Source organism: Choloepus didactylus, chromosome 16, assembly GCF_015220235.1.
Source record: "Choloepus didactylus isolate mChoDid1 chromosome 16, mChoDid1.pri, whole genome shotgun sequence".
NCBI lineage: Eukaryota > Metazoa > Chordata > Mammalia > Pilosa > Megalonychidae > Choloepus > Choloepus didactylus.
The window spans coordinates 34,586,714-34,602,481 of record NC_051322.1 but is presented as its reverse complement, the minus strand read 5'-3'; the positions used below and the strand labels follow the sequence as shown (position 1 = coordinate 34,602,481).

At 41.5% G+C, this 15,768-nt stretch overlaps 1 protein-coding gene across 1 annotated transcript in view; it reads right to left on the bottom strand.

Moving 5' to 3' along the window:
* Nucleotides 1-15,768, bottom strand: part of PSTPIP2 (proline-serine-threonine phosphatase interacting protein 2) — a 79,351-nt gene that overhangs the window by 24,970 nt on the left and 38,613 nt on the right. Inside the window, exons 3-5 of the mRNA XM_037805527.1 lie at nt 10,852-10,929; nt 3,484-3,518; nt 939-1,049 (exon numbers count right to left, since the gene is read on the bottom strand). Coding sequence (XP_037661455.1) covers nt 939-1,049; nt 3,484-3,518; nt 10,852-10,929 — 224 coding nt within the window. The remainder of the gene's footprint in view (nt 1-938; nt 1,050-3,483; nt 3,519-10,851; nt 10,930-15,768) is intronic.

The following is a 15,768-nucleotide window of genomic DNA, read 5'->3' as shown; positions in this document are numbered from 1 at the left end:
AATTAGCTTTAGCAGCTGACTGTTCATTGTATATACACACTACAAACAACCACCTTAGGGGACAGAAAAGGTTTCCAGAGGGACCTCTAAGAAGCGGGAAAGACATTGCCAGAAGTCATACAGAGCCTTCTAGAGAGACCTGAGTGGGAGTCTTTCGATATCAGATTGGGAAGAGTTTATCTCTCATCTGAGGCAGGGATTCCAGCCGCAGAGATCAGAGTAAGAAGGAGATTCTGGAAGGGCCTACTTGACTGAAGGGCCAGCCTGAATTTACAAGTCTCAGAAAAATGGCTGGACTAGGCTAAGTAACATTTTGGTATTAACCTGGACTTCTTTTCTTGATCCATATAACTTCCCAAATGCTTGTCAGTTGTATTAACTCTTGCTTGCCCCACCTTTTTCCATAAAGTGGGTCAGAGTAAAAACACCACCATTTAAAAAAGAGTCTATATACATCCTCTTTGAAGACAGAAAAGACTTGGATTTTCCCAGAGTTCTGCTTCCCCATTTGTAAGATAGGGAAGAGAGTGCTTCTTCTCCATCTCTTGGCCCTTCCCTTACTGCCCTGCCCAGGTGGAAGAGTGAGGTCTAGGGATGTTCCAGCTTGGAAGTGCTAGATTCTACTGAAGACATAAGGAGTCCTCTTTCCAGTCATAGCTGGAATAGTGGCAGCAGTTATGAAAAGAAGAAGAAAGCAGGTTGGACAACTGAATCCTGAGAGAATTTTTAAAAAGAGAACTGTCCTGGGGTGCAGAAATGGGTACAGAGACATAACCATCTAGATCGAGTCTCCACATGGCTCCCCATTAAAAAATCTCGTAGTTATAAAAGCATGGTTGCAGGATGGCAGGAGCCAAGCTGAGGAGTTTAATGAACAAACAAGCCTGGGATTTTCTACAAGGGGAAAGACAACATCTTAGCACATACGTAAATCCAACCTTTTTCCGTTTGCAGCTTCTTTTGCTTTTCCCTGAATTCTTCCATCTTTCTGGCCTCTTCTCTTAGTGTCTGTGCAAGGTGAATATGACATTGAGCCACACTGTCTACTTCTGCAAAAAGAATTTAGGAAAAAGAAATAAACAAAGGTGTATATACGTCTGATTTCTAATATAAAAAATTGTGTCAAAATACTGAAGCAAATGGTAAAATTAACATCACTTCATTTAGTCACCAGCATTGATTGAGCCCCTCCCTATGCAAGCATTTCACGGGCCACCAAGACCAATGCTAGAAAATCTTTAGCTTAGCCTCCTACCACTCTCTGTCCAGGCTTACCTAGTACCCATTCACTCACTCAATAGGTATTTATGGACCAAGTGAATGCTCAGGGCTGGAGAGAAAACAACTGAGGCTCCCACACTCATGGAGTTTACATCCCAGGGGGCACTACCAAACTCACTGCAATTTCAAATTTGGTCCTTGATTCTTATTGCATGACCTCTAAGGCCCTTTCAATTGTTAACAGCTCATGAACCTGAGAGTTAAAAAGAAAGTTTATACACCAAAAAACTACCAATAGCTGTCCCTGGGTAGAAAGATTATTGGTGATTTTTCCCTTATTTTCTCAGATTTTTACAATGATCATGGCTTACCTTTATAATACAAAAAATAAATTTTTTATTTTACTTGTTCTAAAAACATATCTGAGCATGGCATTAAAGATAGAAAGACTGACAGATCTGATTTAAGAAAAAATTTTAACCTTGTATGTGTGAAAGTAATCTTGAACAAGGTTAAAAGATAAGTGATGAACTAAAAAAATGTTTGCAATTTATATAACAAAGACTACATAGTTATATTAAAAGAGCTCCCACAAATCAAAAGAGAAAATACACATTCTTGTATTGAAAAAAAATTGGTTAAAGAACATGAAATTTGCCAAAAACACTGGGTACAAATGACCCAATAAATATTTGAAAATGTATTTTAGCCTTACAACAATGAAAGAAATATACAATTTTGACACCCAGAAATACATTGTTTTGTACCATTCAGTTTGGCAAATTTTTTAAAGCATGGTAATTCTTGGTATTGGCAAGTGTAGGGGAAAAACAGCAGCACTGGTTGGGGAAAAAATCAGTATAACCTTTCTGAATGCAATTTGATAATACAAATAAAATTTTTAATGTAAAAGAATGAGTCAGATCTATATGAATTTGAAATGGAATGATGTCTATGATATATTGTTAAATAAAAAAGCTATTGTAGAACAATATGTATAATACGATCCCATTTATATAAAAACTCATTCATTTCTATACATGTGTGTGTATCTGTGATTTAGAGAGAATTGTAAATGCATAGATAAAGGTCTAGAAGGATATACACCAAGCTTATAGCAGTGGTTTTCTTGTGGGTGGCAATGAAATTTAGGTCAAGCGGGAAATGAGACTTTCATTTTTTTATTCTTTACACTTCTGAATTGTTTTTAATAATTTATAATAAGCATGTGTCAATTTTAAACTTTAAAAACAATTTTAAAACAGAAGCTCTGGCCCCACCCCACAGATTCTGAACTACTGACATGATATAATCCTATTTATTTATATGAATATATATACACACACATATATAAATGTTTAACTGCATTAAAATGTCTGGAGGCATATTAGCCACCAACAGTGCTTATCTCTAAGAAGTGGAAATTCAAGTGTTCATGATCTTTTTTATAGTTATTTGCATTTTGAATACAAATATATACTAGTTTCATAATAAGAAAAAACTGTTTTTGAGAAAAAAATAAAACAAGTAAATTAATAGCAAAAATGTGTATCTTGGAATTCAGTCATCAGATTTTAATCTAGTTTCAATTATTCTAATGTGATGTAAAACCAGGAGTTGGGAAATCCAGGGTAGTGTCCCAACACTGGGCCATCCTACTTAACACTTTGGTCTTTAAAGGGTCTTGTCCAGTTCTAATAATCCCAGGCCTGTTATTCAGAAAGGGCCTCTCAGGCTTTCTGTTGCCCAGAATACTTGGTACTTCTACGCTACAGATTTTAACAAGGCATAGTATGGTAATATTTGTGTTTAAAGTGTTTTGGTAGCTGATTAAGTGGTTCTAGGCCTTTGTAAATGTTAGTTGAATAAATATCTATCTAATCTTTTCCATAGAAAGTATCCCCTTCTCTCTTTAACTCATCAATGGATACATTTCTTAAGGTAGTGACACAAAGTCTGCCCCTTCTCTTTGCATCTTTGTTATTTGCACAACAAGGCCAAGCACGGTGTGGCCCAAGGGAACGTTCCGTGATGCACACTGAAGTGGGAGAACCACTGCTCTGAGTAAATCAAACATACATCATGATGGGCAGGTATAAGGGTTCCCAGCCCCTTTCAACTTTGCAAAGCTATTTCTCACCTTAGGAGTTGTACTAAGTTTTTTTCACCCAATATGAGATTGGTGTTCAAATTAAAATCCACCTTTGATGACAGACACAGAGCTTGCCAAGGGCAGCTAATACACTTAAAAAAATCACTTACGCTGCTTGAAGACTTCAAGGGCCCGCTTCAGGGTACTAAAAAACAAGTACATATATCATTTCAGTTCTGAAAATCGTCTATACATTCTTGCTATAATGCCTTTGCATGTTTCTCTTTGCCCATATCTTAATTTATAGTCTACAAACTTATTATTACAGTTGATCTTGAGAGCACAGCAAAATATCAAGAGTTCTACGCCTAGTTTCCTCTTTCTTATGCTGTCAGTCCCAGGCACAAACACTGTTGGTGTGGTTTGGACAATATGCCAACACTGTCTCATTTTTCCCAATGATAACATGGGAATCATGGTCCTTTTCTCTTAAGAATACCATTCACTGTTTAAAGTATGGCAATTAGAAACACGAATACAAGGCAATAAAGGAAAGATTCAAATCCTAGGATCGTCCCAGCCAGCAGAGTTTAATGGAGGAGACAGATGCTAAACGAATTGTATTAGCTTTCTACTGCTGTGTAAAGGACAACACAAACTTAGCAGCTTAAATCTCTGCTGTCCAGACATAGCTCAGATGAATCCTCTGTTTAGAATCTCACAAGATTGTTGACGAGTTGAGAAGGAGCAGCCATTTTGCTGTGGGGAGGGGACTGACTTGGCAAAGTATATACACACTTTATTTCTGGAAGTTACACAGCTATTTCTCTTTTTTTGGTAGTACCCTGGCATGTTTTTTTATCTTGGAAATTGTAATAGGTACACTAACTTGACAAAGTCTAAAGTTAATCAATATTTTATTTTCCTCCTAAACAACAAAAGAACCAACAATGTGTTGACTCTGATCATCCTTCCTACCAAGTTATATGCTGTTATTGTCCAAAATTTTCATTTCACCTTATATTTTAAACCTCCAAAATTAGACACTAATATCATTGCTTTACAAAACATTTGTTTAGATTTACCTACATTTCCAATTTTCTTCACTCACCATTCCTTCTTGTGCTTCAGACCTTTCATCTTGGATTACTTTCCTTCTTTCTGAAGTATATACTTTAGAAGTTCCCTTATTGAAGATCTGCTGGTAGTTAACTCTTTCAAATTCTGTTTATTTGAAGATATCTTTATTTTTACCCCCTGTTCCGGTTTGCTAATGCTGCCATTATACAAAATACCAGAAATGGATTGGCTTTTATAAAGGGGGTTAATTTGGTTACAAATTTACAGTTCCGAGGCCATAAAAGTGTCCAAACTAGGGCATCAACAAGAGGATACCTTCACTGAAGAATGGCCAATGGCATCCGGAAAACCTCTTGTCAGCTGGGAAGGCACATGGCTGGTGTATGCCAGTCCCAGATTGTGTTTCAAAATGGCTCTCTCCAAAATGCCTCTCTCAGCTGCTCTCGGGGTGCTTTGTCCTGTCTTAGCTTCTCCAGAGCGAACTCTGGGTTAGCATCTTAAAGCATCAGCAAGCGTTTCTCCAGAAGTCTCTCTCAGCTGCTGTGTGTGAGCTCCTTTTAAAGGACTCCAGGAAACTAATCAAGACCTACCCTGTATGTGTGGGGTCAAATCTCCAAGGAAACATTCAATCAAGAGGTCATACCCTAATCAGAAAGATTAATAAATCTGCCCCCACAAGATTGCATTAAAGAATATGGCTTTTGGGGGGACACAATATATACAAACCAGCACAGCCTCTTTCTTGAAAAATCATTTCTCTGATACATAACTTCAGGTTGATTGTTATTTACTCTCAATGCTTTGAAGATATAATTCCACACGGTCTCTGGCTTCATTGTTGCTGTTGAAAAATCAATTGTTACTCTAATAGATGTTCCTTAGTAGGTAATTTTTTTCTCTGGATGTGTTTAACACCTTTTTGTTATCTTGACTGTTACTCAGTTTGACTATGATATACGTAATTAGGAATTTCTTTTAAATTTATCATGCTTGGGTTTTGTTTTAATACCTAAATCTGAAGCCCTTTGGCCTCCATCAATTCTGGAAAATTCTCAATTTCTATAGCTTCAAAAATTTCTTCTCCTCATTCTCTCTGGTGTCTTTTCTAGAACTCTGACGAGATATACATTAGACCTTCTCATTCTATCCTTGATGTCTCAATTTTCCTTTTTTATTTTCTGTTGTTTTTTTTTTCCCGTGTGTCTGTGTGTGCGTGTGCGTGTGTGTGTGTGTGATGAATTCTGAGTGATTTCTTCATTTCTAGTTTTCTAATTCCCTCTTCAGTTGTGTTTAATTTCTTATTTAATACATCTACTGGATTTTTAATTTTAAGTATTTTATATTTCATTTCTAAAAGTTCTATTTGGTTCTCTTTCAAAGCTTCTTAGACACTTCTGATAGCACCTTACACTTCTTTTAATTCACTTTTTTTTTAAACCTATTTTATATACTCATTTTTTGGATCTGTTAATTCCAGTATCTAAAATCTTTGCATGTCTATTTCTGTTATTTATTGCTTCTGAAGACTCTTACTCATGGCAACTTATTTTATATGTGTGTATGTATGTGTGTTTATTATAAGCTCATGTTCATGCTTTTCTTTAGAAAGGTTCTGTGCTTATTTATGCCAAGTAAGTACAGACCCTACCATCCAGGACCATTTAAAACTAAATGATTAGCTCACACAAATATTTCCATGAATTATTACACACACATCAAGCAGAAAAATAACTGCACATTCTCCATCCACTTTACCCATCCTCTGATACAATTTCAAGGACTACAATGCATTAGAAAAGCATTTATATCCAAACAAATGCACCAATGGTCTAGAAGATGAATGAATATCACCAAAGAGCAGACTTATTACTGGAATTAGTGAGAAAGAAAGGTGGATATGATAGCATATCTCTATAGAGAGTTAGGGTGTTCAAAAGCCAGCCCTATAGATAAATGGCCTATTTAGAGTCTAAAAATTTTCCCCCACCCCAAGTGACTGATTGAAGGGCCACTGAAAGAACAGCCCCATCTCCCTTTAGTTTGTGATTAGCCTTGATGTCTCACATCACTTTATTGACATTCCTCATGTTCAAAGCATGATGACAATCTAAGAATAGAATGTGAGCCTTGGGGATCATGGCCAGCAACTTTCATCCCCTCTTCTCCCTGGTATTCTGCCTTTACTGTAGGCCAAAAGAAAAAAAAAAAAAAAATCTACCACCCTTGTAATGAACACTTTGGTTCCATCAGAGGCCTGAGCCTCTCAAGTTGGCCGATGAGGTAAAGAATCCTACCTAGTCCATTTGTAAGCAAAGTCATCACTCTCACCTAGGGCTATGTACTAAAGATCACCCTGGAAGTGATAAAAACAGAAGTCACCTAAATAGCCTTTTACTTCAGCCTTGAAAACAGTCCCAGTTATCACTTCCTGTTGTAACTTCCTCTCTGAGGTATACTCTTAGAAGGAAAACTGACTGGCTTTTATCTAGGAAGAGAAGATAATGGTGTTAGAGTCTTTCTATGCATTTTCTAAATTATAAGCAGAATGTGTAAAAATATTAGAAATATCATTTTGGATCAGACTCCTTCTGCTAAATATATTTTTCCAGAGGCACTCTGTGAGATAATAAGGCTATTTTCCATCACATCATCTCAAAAAGTTCCCAAATATCTTCAGCTCTGTTTATAAATAAACGAAAAATTTGTGTCAACTGACAATGAAATTATCTAAAGCCTCCTTGAATGACAGTGAAAATTATCTATTTATGCAGTTTTGACTTCTGAACATATAAATGTTTTACATATTCAAAAATAAAACTAAATCAAACAGGAAAAAGAAAACAATTCTTAAAACTAACTGAAACAACTAAGGCTAACTGTATATGGAACTGATTACATAGTCACACAGAGAAAATAAGTATTTTAAGTGACTTTAGGATACAGTATGCTTAGTGGAATATATCCTAGGATCAAAGGGAACTGCAAGGAAATCTGAAACTTCATTTAGAAGTTTTATTAATAGCAATATTGACATTGTTATTTTGAAACTTCTTAATGTATATTGCCATATAAAACAAATAGTTATGCTAATATTATCAGGAATCAGACTTTTAGTACAAAAGGAAAGAAATCCAAATATAAAATGAAAAAAATGTAACTAAAACCCTGGAAAGTCAAACTGGAACTGCAAATACCAATATGACTCATGCATTTAAAGTCTGTTCCCTGAGAGGGACTAATGCAATGAGCCACCCCAGAACTGAGAGTTTGGTCTCCGAATACAATTAATCACTAAAATGAACCAGGTATCCTTGGAGAGGTAGCTGATTCTAGATCTCAGGCAGGAAACACAGAAACAGTCTGAGATATATTGTGGCAGACAGCAAGGAAACTCTCAAAGGCTAACAGGATCAGGTCAAAAGACACAGAAATCAGTTTTGGTGACTCCCACTGGCCAAAGTTAGGGCAATTTGAGACAAAAAATAAAAGTGACTGCAATTAAATACAATGAATATACAAAAACCTACACATGTATAATGACACCTAAAATAGGGAAAGTGAAATAAAACAAGCAAAAATCGACCTTCATTTATTATCATGGAAGGTAACTATTACATCAACAACTTACTCTAAACTTGGTAATTTAAAGAATGGAATTAAGCATTTATCCTGTCCTTCCAATAGGAACTGTATCTCAAGGTAACTGAATATACCAAGTTGATAAAGGAAAGCTCTTCTTTATAGGAAGATGTCAATTATTAAATAAAGAAGAAATGCTAGATTGGAAAAATCACCATTTTGCAATCCTAATGAAATAACTGATTCAGGCAAAGATCATCAATGCATTCTAAAACTATTAGGTGAATAGTTAGCAGAGAACTGGACAATTGCATGCTGCCAAAATATCATCCACAAGTTACTATCTGGTTGCCAGGGGAAACACAAAACTTTTAATGGTTGTTACCACCAGCATCTCTAAGAGTAGGACAATGAGACTCTGTACCTCATGACATAATGCATAATAGGAAATACACAGCATTGCTATGGAAGACACTCATGCTGCCCCTAGTCTCACACCCTCAGCCCACATGGTTGCAGCCCATCTTGGTAGAAAGTTCCATCCCACCTCATGCATGTGCAGCAACACTCTTGGCTTTTCTGTCTCAGTGCATTCTTCAAAGTGAGAAAGGTTCCTTGACCTAGATGTATGAGCCCTTCCTTGTCTCATCCTCCCTATTCCTGTACTTCTGCATCATGGAATCACCTCCCAAATAAACCACCTGCACCCAATTCTCGTCTCAGGCTCTCCTTTCGGGGTAACTCAATTAAGACAGCTGTCTGGGAAGAATACCAGCCACAGATGCTTAGCTTTAATGAAGTCAACTTCTAGTTAACAGAAAACAAGACTAGAGGAACAAATTAAAACAAACCACAAAAAAAGCAATCAAAAACTTAAAAATATGAAACTTTTTCAGGACAACTGATTGGCTCAAATTCTTAACATCCCTCCCATGTGTGGGTGGGGATGAGGTAGCGGGTCTATGTTCCCTCCCCTTAAATCCAGGTGGGCTTGTGACAGCTTCAACCAATAAAGTATGGCAGAAATTAGGCCACGTGACTTCTGAGCTGGTCATAAAAGAACAGGTAACTTCCACCTTTCTCCCTTGAAACACTCTCTGGAGGCTCCCTCTTGTGATACTTCCTCTCATTATTCAGCTGCCTTGCTACGAGAAGCCCTAGGGATACGAAGAGACCACATTTATCTATTCCAGTCAACAGCCCCAGCTGAGTCCAGGCTTTGAGTCCCCCAGCTCAGGCTCTCAAACATGTGCATGAAGAAGTCTTCAGACCCCATCCTTCAAATCTTCCCAGCTGAGCTGACATCATGGCACAAAGACAAGCCTTCACTGTTGTGCCTTGTCCAAATTCCTGACCTACAGAATCCATGAGCATAATAATATGGTTGTTTGGGATAATTCATCATATAGTTGCTACGACTGGTACGATAACCAAATGTAATATGTGGGCCTGGTTTGGATCCTAGTTTGAATACACCAGCCATAAAATTCATTCTTTGGATATTTGGGGCATATGAGAGTAGTAGATATAGAGGAGTTCATTGTACTATTCTTTTTATTTTTGTGTATGTTTAAACATTTTCATAAAAACAATATAAACAACTTTTGCAAAAAATATATTAAGCAAATATGGCAAAAGTGAATAACTTAAATCTAGGAGATAGCTATTCATTATGTTAGGCTCCTTACTTTTCTGTGTGTTCTTATGTTTTTCATTTAGAACTTCAAAAATCAATAAATATAATTAATTGATCAATCAATAAACAAACTGTCCTTATACTAGTATCCTACATCTGAGGGTAAAGTTTTTTGAAGCTTATGTAACAGTATTAATATTTTAATTATTTCCCAATGTTTTCTTCCTTCTCGGTAATCTAGTATCTATCTTTCTAGTCTGGTGTGTGTGTCTGTGTGTGTGTGTGTGTGCACATGCATGCACGCACGTGTGTGTGGTGGTAAAAGCAAGAGAAGGGAAGAGGAGAGGTGATGTCCTGCCTACCCTTAGGACCTCTGGAGGGTACACAGACCTAGGGCAGCCCTGCAGCTGTCTGTGGCACAACCAGAGCAGAACACAGATAAGTCCATGGTCAGGTCTGCAGAGAGAGGGCCTAAACGACTTTGGGCAAGCCTCACTCAACATGCTTATATTGGACAAGGAATCTAGAAACTCCCATATAAGCAGAACTAGCTACATAATTATCAGGTCTGGTGCAAAATGAAAATGTGGTGCCCTTTTTCATATAAATTATTAAGAATTTCAAAATAGTGATGGTAGAGAGTTAAACCAAGTATGAAGCCCCTCTAACTATAAACAGTAATTATAAATACTTCCCATGAAACCAGACCTGCATATGTGGGAGTGTGTTCCTGAAGTAAGACACTTTGTCCTGGTCATTTCTGTATCCTCAGAGAATTCAGTGAATGATTGAAAAATAAGTAATTGTGGTACAGAAACCTCACATTGGTGGTATGAACTACAAAATGATACAAAGAGTCTCTTGTAGTTATCACAAACATCTCTATGCAATTTCTGTAGTATCGCACACACACACACACACACACACACAGTCAATGGAAGCCCCTACTTTAAATTTCTAGTACAAAATTGTATATAAAATAATCCTACCTATAAAAATGTAGTCATAGAAAAGGACTTCAAGGAAATTTTCAAAAATAATAATGGGCTTTGGTTTCATAGCTCATTTTTAGCCTTCTTTCTCTTTTCTATATTTTTCACAAACAGAAACAAGGAAAAAAAATCCTGATTAAAAAAAATTCATCCAACATGCTTCATCCTACTAGCCAACTGTCTGCTGAAGTGATGGGAGCTTGTGGGCAGTATTAGCCAGCCTGGAAACAAGAAAGAAACACAACACCTACTTGATCTCAGACTGTCCACATGGCTTCTTCCTGGAGAGGCTGAGCAGGTCTTTGCCATATTTCTCTTCAATTGCTGCCCTAAGGGAACAGAAGAGAGGGTTATGGGTCCTTCTCATAACACATGGAACTTAAGAAACACATGGACTTCCCTTGAAGGCAAAACTGTACCTTCAACAGTAGAAACTCAGATATAATGTCATTCTCTAAAATGCAAATCTCACACTACATAATGGGGAAGAATTGCAGAATGACCAGAAGGAATTCATTTCTAGGGTAGTCTTTTCCAGCTAGAAGTTCACAGCATGGACTCAACAGCAAAACTGAGCACAACTCCCTGACCATCACAGGTTAGTGCATTATAAACTAATTTTTCAAAACTATCACCCAAAGATTAAAAAAGATAATCAGTGTTAAGGGATATTTCCATCAATTGCTGTGCCCATGAGGCCCAGTCCTTCTCCTATCTTCTCCAAGAATGCCCATTTGCCATCCTGTATAATTCTCGTTCACAGTCAGTTCAAATATACAACTAAACTACAACAAAGAGAGCAGGATTTCAGAATATAATCTGCAGTTGGTGTGACTCACAAAAACAGCTGATTGTTACTCAGTATTGCATAAGTCTAAAGCACCAAACACCCTCCCTCCCCCTCCATATTCTCTGTCACTATCTCTACTTTTTATCCCAGTCCCACTAAACCGTACAATTAGGTTAAGGGACTTTAGGCTCATCTACACAACCTTCTTTCTTTAAGTTTTTAAAAATTGTACGAGTAATAAATGAATACATCCTCACTGCAAAAGATTCAAATAGCATCAAATTGTACAGAATAAAATATGAAAGTCCCCTCACACCCTTGCCCAATCCCACTTCTCTCCCAGGGGCAACCACTATTAAGTTTGGTGTTTATCTTTTCAGTCCTTTTTCTCTGTATTTACATACCTATATTTCACATATATAAATACATATAACTTTTTATGTTTACATAATTGATGTCATTCTATTATTTGCTGTTCTGTTATTTTTTCACCTAGTAATATCTCATATAGAACTTTATCAGTACATATAGATCCACCATGTTCATAATATGGAATTGCCTACAGTATAGGGTCCTCCATTTGTTTCTGGTTTTTCACTTTTGCCAAAAAAAGCTAAATGAATATCCTTATTCATCTACCCATGGCCATCTCCGAGGGTGTTTCTTTAGGGTAGAGTTCCGAGAAAGTGGATTTACTAGATCAAAGAGCTATGCATTTCAAATGTGAAAAATAGTGCCAAATTGCTCTCCAAAAAAACCCTGTTAATTTATACTCCCACTAAGAGTGTATAAGAGCTCCGATTCCCAGGAATTCTCATTGACACAAGATATTAACAATTGTTTTTACTGTTATCCATCTGGAGAAAGAGGTTAAAAAAAGACCTATCATTTCAATTTGCATTTCCCTGATTTCTAGTGGGTTTGTGTACCGTTTTATATCCTTATTGGACATTTATGTTACCTATCCACATCTGTCCCAATTTTTTAACTGAGTGCTTTGTCTTTTGCGGGACACTGATTACGTGCTTCAACTTGGCGGGCCTGGGCTGGGGGACCTGATCAGCCCCTGGGGAGGGTGGTGGGCACGGGCGACAGCGCCCTCCGCAGCCCCCCGGGCCTGGGAAAGTGAGGCTGGAGGCAGGCCCCATTTCCTCACCCAAAATAACACTGTTAGGGGAGGCTTGCCGGAGGGAACCGCCTTTTCCCCACCCCCTTATCTTGCCCGGACACTCCCTGTTGCCAGTGCAACTCCCATCACCACCAGTGCGCATACATTGTTGCCAGACACCGTTACCGGAGCAACTCTCGCCCCTTTTCAATCAACCTCCGCGCCCTCTCAGAACCAATCCAAGCCTTTAACCTCTACAGCTACCCCGCCCTCTAAACGCCCGATATAAGCTTGTACTCTCCCCTAATAAACTCTCTTGGCTTCTTCACCCTAAAAGAACCGTGTCCCGCCTGTTCCTTTCTCGCCGCCCTCCATACTTTGCACGCCTACGCCGGGGACCGGGCCCAGTCCCCCGCCTCGCCCTCGCCTCCGGGAAAGAGCCCCCGCCGCCGGTACCCTCCAAGCAATCCTGAGAGCCTAGGATTTGGCAACCGGCCGCCACCTCCCCCCCCCCCAGACGAGTCAACTGCGACCGCAACTGGCGCCCAAGGTGGGGCCCCTGGAATTAAAAGTCCTCTCCACGCAGCGGTCCAGTAAAACCACCCGCTCGCCTGGACGCCTCTCCAGCTCCCCTTCTCCTCGCCTGCAAAGTAAGGGCCGCCTCTCCCTCGCCGCCCCGCGGAGCCGCCTCTCCCTCGCCGCTCCACGTCCGGAGCCGCCTCTCCCACGCCGCTCTGCGCCCGGGCCGCTCTTCCTTTCCCGCGTTAACCTAACTCTTACCCCCGACTACCTTTCGTCTTCTCTTCCTATGTCCCCCCATTCCTCCTAACACTCTTCCTCCAGTAGCTTTCCCTCTTCCCCTCCATTACTTTGCTGTGGTCCTTTGTGTCTTTGTTTCTTTGTTTCGCGCGGTGTGCCTCTTTGCAACCGCCCCCCCCAAACTGCTCTCGCTACTAGAGGCTCCTGCCTTCTATTCTCGCCGTCTCCTTCGGCCTCGCGACCACGGTTTACCTCATTTTCTTTACTCAATAATCAACCCCCCTTTTTCTTTTCTCACTCCGCTATGGGTAATCGTCTATCTGCACGCCAAGCACCCCAAGTTCGTGCTCTGGCTGGTCTCCTAGACACACATCGCTGTAAGGTGTCTGTCCGGCAGCTGCAAGTATACTGGGACCTCCTGCTGCCCTTTAACCCATGGTTCACCTCTTGCCATCTTTGGGACCCTGTTACTTATGATCGCCTTATTGATCGGGTCACCAACGCCATGGAACATGAGAGCAAGCGCTTCCCTCCCGGCTTGCTCCCCACCTTAATAACCATCCGCTCCTGCCTTCAGGGCTCCCTCCCCCCTGATCGAGGCCCCATTAAATCTAAGGAGCCCCTGTCAACTCAATCAACAGATTCGGACAGTGAGACTAATGCGGACCACGATTCAGACACAGAATCCTTAGTCGAGCAGATTAACAACGCGCTCGAAAACACCCCCCAAAAGCGAAACAATACTGAGCCTCGCCAAGATGGCGAACTTCCTCCTCCTCCTTCTTCTTCCATCGAGGGGAGGAAGTGCTCCGGCAATGACGTCAGCCCTAAGCTGGGCCGGAAACCGCAAGCGCTTTACCCCGCCCTTTCACAGGGCGGAGCTAGTCCACCATCTTATGCCTTAGCCACTCCCACCGCGCCGCCGTCTTGCGACGCTTGGGGCCTCCCACTTCCGCCTCCCCCTCCGGCGAGCTCCCCCTCGGAGCCGCTACCGGCAGCTGCCGCCGCTCCTCCCACCCTGCCGACTAACAACCCCTGGCTGCCTTCTACACCTCAAGGCAACCCTTGGGGCAACGCTCCCCCTACCCCCACTCCCGCGCCAAGCCCTCTGCAAGCGCGTCCTCCTTTCTCTCGTGCTTTTCGCTGCTTTCCTCTTAACCTTACCCCCACACCACAGAAACCGTATGACTGGTATCCCATTGACTCTGATACTATCAAGCAGCTTCGCAGGGCCGTCAAGGAGGACGGGTTAGGTAGCCCATACGCTTCCCAAATACTGCAGGATCTCGGCATGGACTTTTGCATCCCCCAAGACTGGGCCTCGCTTGCCCGTTCCATTCTTAACCCCGGCCAGTTTGTTGATTGGCGTGCTCACTTCCAGGCGAAAGCAGCTAAGCAAAGTGAGCAAGACGCAGCCACTGGAGTCTATCATCACCCCGAAGCCTATCTAGGCACGGGAGCGTTTATAAATGCATCTGCCTATATTAATGCACCTGCCACCTTTTGGCCTATCCTTCGGGGAATCGCCTTGCGAGCGTTTGCCAACTGTTCCGCCTGTCGGCCTACTAAATTCACCAAGCTCCTCCAGGAGCCAAATGAGCCTTTTGCCACCTTTGTCTCCAGGGTTGAAGAAACCTGCGCTTGGAAGGTTAGTGATCCCCAGGCCCAACTGGCTCTCGCTCGAGAACTCATTCTCGAGGGAGCCAATCCCCCTTGCAAGCAGGCTATCCTTCCCTTGCGGGAGAAAAGCCTACACGACTGGGTACTTGCCTGCAGCGCCTTTGACCCAGCTGCCGCGTCCCTAGCCCAGGCTGTCTCTGGTGCTGTCACTGCCGCCTTAGCCGCCACCGCCGGTTGCTTCAAGTACGGGCAGAGCGGCCATTTTGCCTGGGAGTGCCCCAATGCAGAAGTCAACCGCCCGCCTTTCATGCAGCGCAATGGGCGCCCCCCTCCCACTCCTTGCCCACGCTGCCAGCGTGGCTATCACTGGGCGCGCGATTGCAAGAGCAGCCCCAGAGATATTAGCAAGGATAGCTTAAAAAACCTCTGCTATCCCTGGTGCCCTGACGGCAGTCAGCGCCAAGGCACTGAGCAAGCTTTAAACTCCAAGCGGGGCAAGCCTCAGCCCCGCCCATAAGAGGCAGCGTGCCGGCTGGTTCTAATAAAACTCATCACCTCACTGACAATAAAACGCTTCTCTGGACAGTCCCTATCACTCCGGAAAAGCCTACTCGTAAATTAAGAATAGGGGGGCAATGGTACACGGGCACGCTCGATTCAGGGGCAGAAGTCTCTTGCATGCCCGCTCAGTATGCCACCATGTGCATGGTTCTCGATGGTCCCTCGGTAGTGGGAGCCACTGGTACCTCCACCTCTCTTCAGGCCATAGGGCCCATTAAGTGAAAGGATGAAGAGGGCCACTCAGGCACCTTCCGCCCGTTATTTCTACACACCATAGACCAAATTTTATGGGGCCGGGACATCCTCGCCGCCTCTGGGGCAGTGCTTACC